This window comes from Microtus ochrogaster, chromosome 26 (assembly GCF_000317375.1).
Source record: "Microtus ochrogaster isolate Prairie Vole_2 chromosome 26, MicOch1.0, whole genome shotgun sequence".
Classification (NCBI taxonomy): domain Eukaryota; kingdom Metazoa; phylum Chordata; class Mammalia; order Rodentia; family Cricetidae; genus Microtus; species Microtus ochrogaster.
The window spans coordinates 7,756,778-7,770,625 of NC_022025.1; the positions used below are offsets into that span (position 1 = coordinate 7,756,778).

At 35.7% G+C, this 13,848-nt stretch overlaps 1 protein-coding gene across 1 annotated transcript in view; it reads left to right on the forward strand.

Moving 5' to 3' along the window:
* LOC101991199 (putative uncharacterized protein FLJ45035) overlaps positions 1-13,507 on the forward strand; it is a 39,850-nt gene extending 26,343 nt beyond the window's left edge. Inside the window, exon 2 of the mRNA XM_005358382.1 lies at positions 12,989-13,507. Within this exon, the coding sequence (XP_005358439.1) occupies positions 12,989-13,507 (519 nt within the window). The remainder of the gene's footprint in view (positions 1-12,988) is intronic.
* The last annotated feature ends 341 nt before the right edge of the window (positions 13,508-13,848 follow it).

Genomic DNA, 13,848 nt, shown 5'->3' on the forward strand with positions numbered 1-13,848 from the left:
AAAAAAAAAAAAAAAAAAAAAAAAAAAAAAAAAAAAAAAAGAATGGGCATTGGCTTCTTAACATTGCCAAAAAAGTTGCCAAAAAAGATGCCCTTTGTATTTGTGAACCAAATATGTATTCTGAGATTATATGTGACATCCTTATCAGAATATATCTTATTTATTGGTACCCAATAACCAATTATTTCTTTAATTTATGATGGAAACCTACAACTGTTACATTGCTAAATGGTGTGTTGTCAAACTAACTTCTAAATATTCACATTCATTCCTATGAAATTGTGGGGCTTTCAATTTTAATAAAGGATCTTTACCAATAAGCAGTAATCAATACAGACTCACTAACTAGTGAAACTCCCAAGATGAGAGCTCAGCAGAACTGGGGCATCTTTGTCAACTCTGCCTCTCAAAGCTTGGAAAAATGGAGGAAGGGGGACTTACTGAGAAAATAGTGAATGGGGGAAAAAAGACAGTGATGAAAAAATTTGAAACAGTTGAAGAACTTGTCAGAACTGGTAAACAAGGAGATGATGCAAATACAAAAAAATATATAGTAAAGATGTAACATTGCCAGTACCTCTCAGAGGCAGAGACTACTTACCAAGAGATTTAGCTGCTTATCCTGTTACTATTTCTGAAAAGCTAGCAAATATTAAATACCCCAAAGGAAATACAGAATGTAAATGGGTGCCTATATGAATGAACAATCTAAATGAAATTAATGAAGCAGTTTTCTTATGGAATGAATTCACCATATGTGAGGCACTTAGTAAAGATTTGGCTTCAAGAAATAAGGATACTCCATATGGTTAGCTTCAATTCATCTCAACTGTATTAGACCATGGTTCACAGCTATAGTGGAAGAATTGGTGGAGAGAAGAGGCTAAGGCCCTTGAATGTCAAAGTAGAGTCAGAGGTTTTGAGGCCTCCCATGATCTAATACTTGGTAAGCAATGTTATACTGATCCAGATAGCTAAGCTATTTACAATGAATACATCTTGTACCTATGCTATACAGCAGTCTTGAATGCTTGGGACAAGGTTCAAGTACCAGGAAAAAGAATTAAATTCTATGCTAAGGTTATACAAGGCCCAAAAGAATACTTTAATGACTTCTTACAAAGATTGACTAAAGCTGTACAAATAGAGATAGCAGATCCAGAAGCTAGATGAGACTCATTGAATCTCTGTTTTTTTTGAAAATGCTAATTTAAAATGAAAAAGATACTTGGACCCTTAAAAGTTAGATCAGCACCAATGGGTGAATGGATCCTACACACAGCCAATGTTGAGTCATTTGACTTTATTATTTATTCAGGTACAAGATATAATTAGGAATAGACATCATTCCATATACATAACAAACATCCAATACCATACATGTCTGCCAGATTCTCTAGCACAATGCAATGCAGAAATCTATCAGTTATTGATAGAAAGTGTACTGAGGGCTCTGAATTTCATTTAAAAAATCATTGCAAAGGTTCAAAAAAGGCTTTTCCATCAAATAGCAATAGCCAAGAAAATTATAAGGGAATGTCCCTACTGTTCTTTATATAAACAAGAACTACTACCTGAAAGAAGCAACCCAAAGGGTACATCTGGCAGATGAATGTGTTGTACATGGTAGAATTTGGAAAATTAAAGTATGTATACCACACCACTGATACCTATTCAGGTTTTCAATGGGCAACTGCTTTGAGTTCAGAAAAGGCTAATTCAGTAGAAGTTATGTCCATCATGGGAATACCTGCACAAACTAAAACAAACAACACTCCAGCACATATCTTTTAGAAAATGAAACATTTTTTGCTTATTATAACATAAAGCATACTATAGGCAAATATACTATAGGAATACTATAGAAAAATGTGGTACATCTACACAATGGAGTACTACACAGCAAAAAAAATAACAACATCTTGAATTCTGCAGGAAAATTGATGGAGCTAGAAAACATTATTTTGAGTGAGGTAACCCAGACACAGAAAGACAATTATCACATGTACTCACTCATAGGTGGTTTTTAAACATAAAGCAAAGAAAGCCAGCCTACAAACCATAATCCCAGAGAACTTAGACAACAATGAGGACACTAAGAGAGACATAGATCTAATCTACATGAGAAGTAGAAAAAGACAAGATCTACTGAGTAAATTGGGAGCATGGGAACCTTGGGGGAGGGTTGAAGGAGGGAGAGAAGAGCCAGGGAGGGGAGCAGAGAAAAATGTAGAGCTCAATAAAAATAAAAAATATTAAAAAAAAGAATAGTCAGTAGGGAGAGGTGATTTTTCTTGTGTTTTCATTTTTAAGGTGCATTGTTACTAGCCAGAGTTTACTAATGAAAGGAAATATTTATTCATTTATGTATTCATTTAATTAAAGACAGGGTTTTACAATGTAGTCCTACTGACCAGAATTTCTATGTATACCAGCCTGGTCTTGAACTCACAGTGATCCACCTACCTTTGGTCACTGAATGTAGAGATAAAAGCCTGTGCCCTCATTCTTTGGCATTTTCATTTTTAAAATAAGTTTCTAGGGCAAATGCTTTAGGGATTCATAAAAAGAAACCTGAAGGTCCATACTTAATTTAAAAATCAAAACCAAACATCTATAAATTTGCCTAAGTAAAATCTGTAGATGCTCTTAATTAACCAATAAATCCAATTTAATCACTCTGTGCTAGTCTGCTGTGGTGGCAGGAGCTGTTATTGTGCATCTTATATTTCTTAGGCCTCTATGGGACAAGGTCCTCTCTATAGTAGCAGGAAATAGAGATTTTTATCATCTGCTGTCTGTACATGAGGAATCTAGGAGTTAGAGGCAAACTCAGTCTTACCTCAAGTTAGGACACACAGTGACAGTGAGCATGGATATATCTCCTTTATTTCCAATCCAAAGTCATATGCGGTGAGGCTGCTCAATACAACACAATTGGAAAAAATTAGTTTCTAATTCTAATTCAGTTTTTAATTTAGTATATAATTCAGCAAATTATGTACTAAAAATTTCTACTTCTTAGAATATAGAAATAGAATAATGATAGTAATGGAAAAACAGTCATCTGAATAATGAGAGAGAGAACACTGCTCTGTCTGAATACACAATATCCCATAATAAAAACAGAGAAAAAAAGATAACAATTACTGTCACCTATGTGGAAGTCTAAAGTAGAGTTGTGGCTACAAGAAGTAATGGGGAAATAATTTTTAAAATTACTTAAAATGTATTATTGGTGGAGTATTTGTTTTGATAAAAATGGAGATGAAAACAGGATTTGTCAAAAAAATATTAGGAATGCCTTGAGTCACAAATAAGAGACCAAAGTAAATTTTTAAAATTTGTGCATTAACAATGTAGAATCTAGCTTGGTGATGGTGGCGCACACCTTTAATCTCAGCACTCGGGAGGCAGAGGCAGGTGGATCTCTGTGAGTTCGAGACCAGCCTGGTCTACAGAGCTAGTTCCAGGATAGGCTCCAAAGCCACAGAGAAACCCTGTCTCGAAAAACCAAAAAAAAAAAAAAAAACCAATGTAGAATCTAAGACCTATGTATATTTAAGAAAGAGAGAGAACAGTTAAGAACTTGACCTTCCCGGTTCCAATAGGCTTCAAGGTTGAAATCGCAAAGGTTAGCACTGCAGTTTTGGAGGCAATCTACACTCAGAATTTCCTCTTTCTCAGAGGTGCCCATCTCATTCCTTACTGCATTATACTGATTGCATGAGGGTTATACATTACACAGAATGACTTATTTCCCCAAGATCTGTTGATTTCAATGTTAATCACATTTTTGAAAATCTCGATATCAAGTCCAGTGTTTAAACAAGAACTGTGCAGCAAAACCCAGCTACTTTAACATAAAGTGAACAGTCATATCTTCCTTTATTCCCACTGACTGGTTTAGTGACACAGATTTGCTTTCACTCCAGAGACAAATGATTAGTTAATTATAGATCTGCGTATGCTCCCTTGGCTTTCTAACAAGCCAGTACAAAGTCTATAACAATGCAGACATTCCTTCTCACCAGAGACCAAAGTCATGCATTAGACCTGTCTGAACAAACATATTTTATGTTTTCTATTTAAAATGAGGTATGTCAATAGTTACCTGAAACTTCCAAGGCTTCTACTTCTAAGTCAGTTCTTTACACGATATTTGAGAATTACGTAAAACACTTTGGCTCACATGCAATTCTAAGACTGTATAAAAAGTAATTGTTTTTAAATAAAATTAAAAATGCAGTTAATTTGAAAATGATTTTACAATTCATAGCAAAAATTTCTAATTGTTTTTATGGTATTCAATTTGTTTAACTGTGATTTGAGTTATAAATACAATTATTATTTATACTGTAATTTTATAGTCACAATCTGCTGTTTGTGGTGTGTGTTTGTGTGTGTATGTGTGCACATATACTTCCTGTGTGTCTAGGTGCACATAAATCCACATGCAAAGCGGGAGCCAGAGGTTGATGTCAAGCATTGTCTTCTACCACTGTCCATCGCCACTTATTTCTTTGTTTCTTTTCTTTTGTTTTTAGAGACAGAGTCTCTCACTGAACTTTGAGTTCTCAGATTCAGCAGGACTATCTGGTCAGCAAGCTGCAGAGATCCTCCTGTCCCACTTCTCCAGCACTGGGAGTACAGGCACATACCTCCATGCCCATGATTTTATATGATGTTTACATAACAGACACTTCGTCAACTGAATTCCAGAACTTAGAATATTATCAAACCATTAATAACATTAGTATTGTGATTTACCCACGATGTAAGTCTAATTCATTAAAAAAAAACTTTCAGAAAACAATATGAAAAACTAATACACAAAATATTCTTATTTGTTTTTCTATTAAAATTCACAAGTTTCTTTTAAAGGTTAAAGATTTTTAGAAAGATAAAAACAAAATAAAAGGTGACCTAGATTCATATACATCTAAATAAATAGAGAAGAAGGAAGAGGGAGGTGAGAGAGAAAGGAATGGTGTGGAATATTGTTAGGAACATTGGTGTAACGTCATTATGGAAGCTGAGAAGTGAATTAATACTGGCTTACTTGAGTCCCAGCGCCTCAGAACCAAGGAACCCCTTGATGTGATTTTGAGTGTGCTACTTAACACCCTCAAAATCTAAAGGGCCATTGCTAAAAGTTCCAGAATACAAAGACTTCCAAGGGCTGGGAAGAGAGCTAAAGTACAGGAGACAGAGAGAGATAGTTGACAATTTTCTTCCTTTTGGTTTTATATGGATTCTCAGCCCAGTCATTGGACAGTGTCCCCCACACTGAAAGCTGACCATTCACTACAGTCAAGTATAGACTGCGGTCCTCTGAAGAGCCTTAGAAATATTTTTTTCTGCCTATCTTGCTCATTTTGCAACATATCAAGTTGATACATAAACTCACCAATCACAGTATCATAAACACTTACACACGCAACTTTTTCTTTCAATAGACAATAGAATTTTATTCTATCAACAAAAATGAACTTATGAGTTGATGCTTTTACTTATCTATCAGTAAATAAGAACACAATACATCATAAATTATAAACAAACGCTGATTTTAGCATGGAATATATTTTGAAATATTCAGTAGCATGCACACAGTCACAAATGGATTCACTCAAGGTTAAAGATGATTGGGCTTCATCAAGGTAGACCTCCTGAAATTCTATAATTATAAGAAAATGTAACAAACCTAGAAAAAACTACAAGACATGTAACATATATTTTACCCACTCAAACATAAAAAGAAATTCTTTGACTGACTTGTGTACAATGCACAGTCTATACTTGTATTAATACAGATATATATGCAACTTCTAAAAGTTTATGTGTTTTTAGTGCAAGGAAAAAACATTAATAAAAACAGATGGTCCTGGTATTCTAGCTTCCAAAACAGCTTCAAGGTTGCTGACTGAGATGATCAACTCCACAGTATACTAAAGCCAAGACCTAATAATTACCCCTGTTTTACTCAGGGTTGTCCCAAAGATACAAGTGCCTCCAGAAAACAGGAAGTAGTATAGAGAATCATGTCCACATTCCCAAAGATGGGTTATAGATATTCATTAGCATTTAAGGGGGGGAGGTTAGTTACAAATTGTAACTGGTCTTAGTTTAAAAAAAAAAGAGTAAACATAACAGTAAAATATAAAAATCTCTCTCTAAAGGAACAAAGAAGAATATAGAAATGATGAAATAAAGGAGCAGATATTTGAATCTACTTTAAAACCAAAAAAGGAACTACTAGTCTTAAATATTTTACATTGGAATGAATTATTATATATCTATACAAATTTTAAGTTATTTTTACTATGCTATATGTTTATTCTCTTGTTTGGGGTATTGTGTGTATGCAACTCATTTAAAATGTACATTATAATTAGGAAATACACTTAATAGCCATCTGTAATAGTCAAACTTATAATTGTGTTAAGTATGTTTTAAGGTCATATACAGATATATTTAGATATATAGATGTCTTCAAACACTGCAAAGACCTACAGAGTATGGCATTTAAAATGTTTATTAATCTAAGACTTTTCATAACAGTGAAACATGTCTACTCCTGACAACACCCATTTACTTCAAAAAAGGATGCTGGGCATAAAAGAATCTCTGTATGGAATTTGCTTTTTTATGGCAAAACTAATATTTGGGCAAAGAACTGCGTCAATTGCTGACAGTATACTCTCCAAACTGGATTAACAAGAGACAAAAAAAAAAAAAGAAACTGCCAAACCTTGCAAAGACCAGGTACCACAGTCCTTCAAAATTTCATGCAATTCAGAAAACTCTGTCAGATATACTAGGCTTATAGGCCAAAGACAGATGTCCCAAAGTTACAGAAGAACTTTGGATGACTATCCAGACAGCCAGATGTCCCTGATGTTAAGTAACATTTCACCCTCCTGGAGTCTTTGATGTATTTAAAGAATAAATAGGTAAATTTGTAGTTTTTCTTAGCTATGATAAATATAAATTAGATATAAAACTTTAGACTCACAAAGATAATATAAATAATAGAATATTTTCTCTAATTTTGCCAAATACAAATAGACTGGATATTGTCCATATCCAGTAATTCTGACTTGATAACTGTTTTGTATATATAGTTTTACTATGTCAAAGTTAAAACCTTTCTTTTTATTTAGGCAAAAGGGGAGAAATGTGGAATATTCCTTTACACTGTGAATATATGTCACTGTGGTTGGTTTAATAAAGAAGCTGATTGGCCACATCTACTCCTGGCAGCACCAATTTGCTTCAAGAGGAAGATGAGCATTAAAGAGGCTCCTTATGGAGTTGGTTAGCCATTTGGGCAAGAAACTGCTCTTGCCTGGAGTGCTTGATGCTGTGCTATATGAACTGGACATGCAGGAACTACAGAGAAATGATTGCTAAACTTGCCTAAAGGTGAGACAGTTTTTTGGGGGATCCTGCTTCATGAAAGAGTCTGCAAGACACTTTTCAGGACACAGAAGAAAGTGACTGACAAACTGCCAATATAGGCAGTCTTTGAAATTTCCTGCTTCATGAAAAAGTCTTCCAGATATTATGGAGCAATAGGCTGAAGATGGATGACCCAACATTACAGAAGAACTTTAGGTGACTGTCCAGGCAGTGAGATGCCTCTATCAATTCTAAAGTTTGAGAAGTTGCTTTCAATGCACTTCCTGTTTACTAAGGTAATATTATATCCTTCTGAAGTCTTTGATGGAGTTGAAAAATAGTTATAATTATAGTTTTGCTTAGTTATGATAAAAGATAAAGTAGATATAAATATTGTAACTGTAATTTTTGCTTGATACATGTTTTTATATTTAAATTTTCTGTGTTAAAGTTAAAACCTTCCTTTTTATTTAAACAGAAAAGGGGAGGTGATATGGGGTTCCCCTCTGTATGCTGCGATTATCATTGATAAGAAACTGCTTTGAACCTACAGCAGGGCAGAACAGAGATAGGCTGGAGAAACTAAAGTGAATGCTGTGGGAAAAGAGGTGGAGTCAGAGAGAAGCCATGTAGCCCTGCTAGAGCCAGACGGTACTTTACCTGGTAAACTACAGCCATGTGGCAATCCACAGATTGCTAGAAATGGGTTAAATTAAGATGTAAAAGTTAGCCAATAAGAATCTAGAGCTAATGGGCAAAGTAGTGATTTAAATAATGTAGTTTCTATGTGATTATTTTGAGAGTCTGGGTGGCCAGGAAGCAAACAAACAGCCTCCTACAACAATGTCTGTCTATGGGTCTCTGTATTTGTTAGCATTTGCAGCAGGAGGAAGCATTTCTGATGGTGTCTGAGCAAGGCACTGATCTATGAGTACAATAGAATGTTATTAGAAGTCATTTTAAGTGTATGTGCGTGTGGGTGTGTGCCTATCTGTTGCGTGTGTCTGTGTGTCTGTGTGTATGTATGTGTTTATAACTAGTTTTTACCCTACATCCCTGGTTATCTAATCCCAGATTATTGGTCACCAAAGCAATGTCAGGTCTGGTTGGTTACTCATACAACCTTTATGCCAATATTACACTAGTCTGTGCATTTCAGGCAGAACACCATTAAAGATTGAAGAATTTGTGGCTGGCTTGATATTGTGTTTCTCTCTAGGTAGTGGACAGAGTACATTCCTGCAACAAAGATTTTAGAATGTGGAATAAAGTCTCTATGTGGGTACGGGTTTAACATCTCCGTGTTCAATGAGTTCTATAGATATTGTCTTCAGCAACGGGGCCTTGCTGTCAGATTGTGGAGAGGAATTATTGTCTTGGCCACAGCCTGGGTTGTTTGGTGGTTCCCTAAAAATTAGAGTAGGGAGAGAGAATAAGCAGCAACAGGTAGTTGGCTACAGACCTGGGGATGCGGGTCGGGAGAGTGAAGATTTGAAGCTCCACCTGCTTAGGTGGACTGCCTGCTTCTCTGAATGGCTTGTCAGGCAGGTTCCCAGGGTTAGCCCGCTGGAGTTAGAGACTGGGATAAAGCAGTGGGTGGGGTGGGTGGGAAGTTTGGAGGTGAAGATATGTGACCCGCTGGAGTCGGGGCAACTGGAGGCCACAGCAGTTGTTGCTACAGAACTGGAGTTGGGACTAGGAATCGGATTTGAAGGAGAGGAGGGACGGATGCACATCTGCAGTTAGCCTACTGCATCCTTTGGCAAGAGTGCAATAGAGTCATCTCTAAATTCTCTTTGAGTTACACCAGAAAACCACAAATATCAATGACATTTGATAATATTAAACATAAACTCCTTATTAGTTCTCATCCGCATGCCCAAAATATTTGAAGAACTTAAACTAAAGAATCAGTATTATGCCAGGTGGTTCGAAACGAGACAGAGGCAGGTAGATCCTTAAGTCTGAAGCCAGCTTGGTCCACAGAGTGAGTTCCTGAACAGCCAGGGCTACACAAAGATAACCTGCCCTAAAAAAACAAAAGAAAAGGGTATTATTTAATTTTAGAAGCTGAAAGGTAAACAATAAATTTATAATATTTGTTATAAAATACATTTGAAGTAAGTGAGACAGAAATAACTATAAGCACACTGTTTATTTACTGCTCTGAAGAAGTTTTCCAAAACTTCTTTAAAATAGCACCACTGATAAATTCAGGAACTCTATTATTTTTATTTAAATGTAAAACATGAAAGAGAAAGAAATTCTGAAGTCCTCATTGTGTGTCTCTTTAATAAATTGTTTCTTTTTCACGTAGTAATATATTATCTTAATCAGAATTAAAAACGTTTTTAAGATGAGGCTATATTTTCAATGATGAATAATAAATTACCAAGCTGCATGTTGGTCACCCTGTTATGAAATGATAACAGATGCTATGATATGGCCATGGCTGGGCCTCAGTTGGTTGGGAGAAATCATGACAGCATTGATTCACACCCATCAAGATAAGACTTAAGTTTCTATTTTAAGATATAGTATTTTTTCAGTTTTTAATATACTTAGTTTTGACATTATTACTTTTAACTTTTATGTTGGGTGTTTAATGTATCATTTAAAGACATGATGCTTGTATAGAGCTGTCCAGCTCAGAACTGTCGAGTTGGAAGGACAACGCAGCTTACTGCACAGCTCCCTGACTTCTCGCTATGCATTAGCAACAACTGTATTCATAGAGATGTCCTTGAGGAAGACAAATATAAAACACTGTCTGAAACAAAATGCAAGCACTTATAGATGTAAAGAGCATTCCCACATACCAAAACATCAATTCTGTGAGAAAAGTAATATTGGCCCAGACATTAAAGGACCCTGACCCAATTTCCCAATTCAGCTGATCACTACAGTTCCTGTGGCCCATCTGCAGTGTAAAATAGCATCATCATACAATGGTTTTATTTAGAAATGAGGCTTTAGCATTGCTGTATATGGCTTACACTAAGCGCTTGGGTTTATTGAGAAATATTCACTGCCTGAATTTATCAGGAGGCAAATAAAGCAAAAGTAATAATTGAATAAAATATGTAGAGTTTCATTAAGTAAAATATTCAATTTGCATTGCATAGTCATATACAAATGATACCTCCAATGTAGCAATCTGCACTACATTAGACATCCTTACACACTGTCTTCAGACTTCAGGAAGGACTGCAGTAAGAAGCCCAAGATGCCTATAACTTGACATTTATTTCCAGAAACAGCGTAAACTCCATGAAATAGTCTAAAGAACACAGAGTCCAACCCTCCCTCGGTGTGTGACCATTTTAAAAAGTACATTTCATTTGTTGCTGACAGCAAAGTAATATAAACTTATAAATTAATATGATATTCCAAAATATGAAGATCCTTGCTTCTGTTGGTAAGAGAAATTCCAGTGACAGGTACTGATGAACACTTGATTGGGAGAATACAACACTATAGATACGCTTCCACCTTTTTAACCTAATATATCTTTTCACAAACAATATTAAACTTTAAACCACTCAAACTACATGTCTAAGAAACACACACATATGCATTATTTATTTCAGAATAATAAACATTAATCCTGAAATCTCAACAAAGTCTTTCTTAGGTATTTTTTTCATTCACTGTTTACATTATTGTAGGTGCAATGTATGTCAGGACTGTCTTGTGATAATGGAATATCAGTGTGAAATACATGCCTGGTATTTGCAGGGCTCTGTGGTTAATATCCCTAGGCACCCTTCAATACAGTTTTAGCTCTTTCCAGAAGTCAAGCAAACATTGTGTATTCCATAACATCTAGGTCAAATCAGACATAAATACAAAAATACAAAGGCAGTGAGTGGGGCAATTAAAGTACTTGTGGCACAGAACTCACGTAAATGACGACAACTCCATCCCAGAGCAAGGGAGGCAAGGCAATTCTGAGGCAAGCTGGCTAGCCATCCTAGTAGTAACAGTGAGCTCTGGCTCAAGTAAGTGACCCTGCCTTAAAAAATACAGTGGAGAATATTCAAGGAAGACTCCCAGTGCCAGCCTGAGGCCTGCCTACAGACATGCACACATGAGTACATGTATTTAAACACATGTGTGTCCACATGCATGTGAACATACATGCAAGCATATGATGTATACATGTACATGTGTGTATGAATATAGACATGAAAGCTTTTTCTGCATTATTTTTGAAATATAGCTTTGCTGCCTAATGTTCTGGTTTTATACAAAATTATCTCAGAAGAGGATAAGAAAGAGCAATAATGAGAACTCTATTAAAGTATTAAAAATACTTTCCTTCCAAAGCATGTTTTAGATATAAGATCTTACATGTTTCAAACTCAATACATTGCTGACAATCATTGTATCAGTTTTTGTACCATAAGTAACTTATGTAAAATATAAATGTTTAATCTGCTAAATTCCCAGTGATATCACAGTGACTATTTCAAGGCTCATAGTTTAAATTTTTTTTAAAAATTATTTAATTGGTTAGACTATTTGTTTTAAATTTTAAAATTTAGAAAAAATGCTGCCATACAACATACGTATCATAATACTATCACTAGAGAAGATATATCTGAGGTTGTGAATGGAAAGATCACCTTCAATTGCAGACGCCTGTTTTCCTCTTGCACTAACTGTAACTCTTTGGTTTTGCTACCTACATAATTTATGCCTCCACACAAATAAAACACATATTTGTTAAACCTGTTTTTATCAACCATGTTTTTTTTTTCTTTTCAACCATGTTTTTAATAAGGCAATTGGACCTTTCATTTCTTATTAATTAGTCAAATATCCCGGAATATATACAAATTCATTTAACAGATTAGAGAGACTACATGATTATTTGTTCACTGTTGGAACATTTTTTTGAGGAAAAAGTATGTATATCCAAAGAAAACTATTTCTCAGGGGTTTATAATTAGGCAAACGTGTATAAATAATATTCAATAACTACTATTTATCCTCAGCAACATAATAAAATTGAAAACTAATATGACTAACTTGAGCTTGAAGGAAGTAGGACTATATATTTTTAATTTATTTAACCTTTATTTGATATCTATCAGTGTGAAGATAGCATATCCCCTGAAACTGGAGTTACAGACAGTTGTGAACTGCCATGTAGTTGCTGGGGATTGAATCTGAGTCCTCTGGAAGAACAGGCAGTGTTCCCAACTGCTGAGCCATCTCTATATTTTCTTATACCACAGATACTGGAAAAATGTCTTGATAGGAAGGCAATTTACTCATGCCCTCTTTACCTGCTCATTCCTCATTTTCTCACCATTTTCTGACCTTCAACATCAGCTCCATCAAGGCACACTCTCCCCTCTTTACACCATTCAGGCGTGCTTCTGCCTTCTTCACACCATCAAGACAATCTTCTTCCCACTTCACACCATCAAGACACTCTTCTTCCCACTTCACACCATCCAGGCACACTTCTGCCCTCTTCACACATCAAGGCACACTTCTGCCCTCTTAACACCATCCAGGCACACTTCTGCCTTCTTCGTACTATCAAGGCACTCTTCTGCCCTTTTCACAACATCAGGCACACTTCTGCCCTATTCACACCATCAGGCCACACTTCTGCCCTATTCACACCATCAGGCCACACTTCTGCCCTATTCACACCATCAGGCCACACTTCTGCCCTATTCGCACCATCAAGACACACTTCTGCCCTATTCGCACCATCAAGACACACTTCTGCCCCATTCACACCATCAAGACACACTTTTGCCGTATTCACACCATCAAGACACACCTCTGCCCTCTTCACAGCATCAAGCAACATTTCTGCCCTATTCCCACCATCAAGACACACTTCTGCCCCATTCACACCATCAAGACACACTTTTGCCGTATTCACACCATCAAGACACACCTCTGCCCTCTTCACAGCATCAAGCAACATTTCTGCCCTATTCACACCATCAAGACACACTTCTACCCTCTTCACACCATCAAGGCACACTTTTGCCCTCTTCACATCATTAATTGCTTCTATTCTGCATATTCATCTGGATCTCTAGGCAGCTTAATTACCAAACCGGAACAAGATTGCTAATCTTACAGCAAAGAGTTAGTGGTTTAGCAATTGATTATTGCTTGACAGCTAATACCAGTGTTAAACGTCAATCATTGTTCCAATTTCAATATAAGAAGCAGGAATCTATTTTTTTATTTATAAGTATTAAATGTTTATATATTATTTGTACATTTATAAGTATATATATTTGTACACTCTGTGTGTGTGTGTGAGAGAGAGAGAAAGAGAGAGAGAGAGAGAGGAGAAAGAATGTGTATTTGGGACCAGACAGTTTTCTGTGGAAGAGAAACAGTTTTAAAGAAAGGAAATCTCTTTATTTTTATTCTTATGTTAACCAAACTGTAATTATATTCATTACA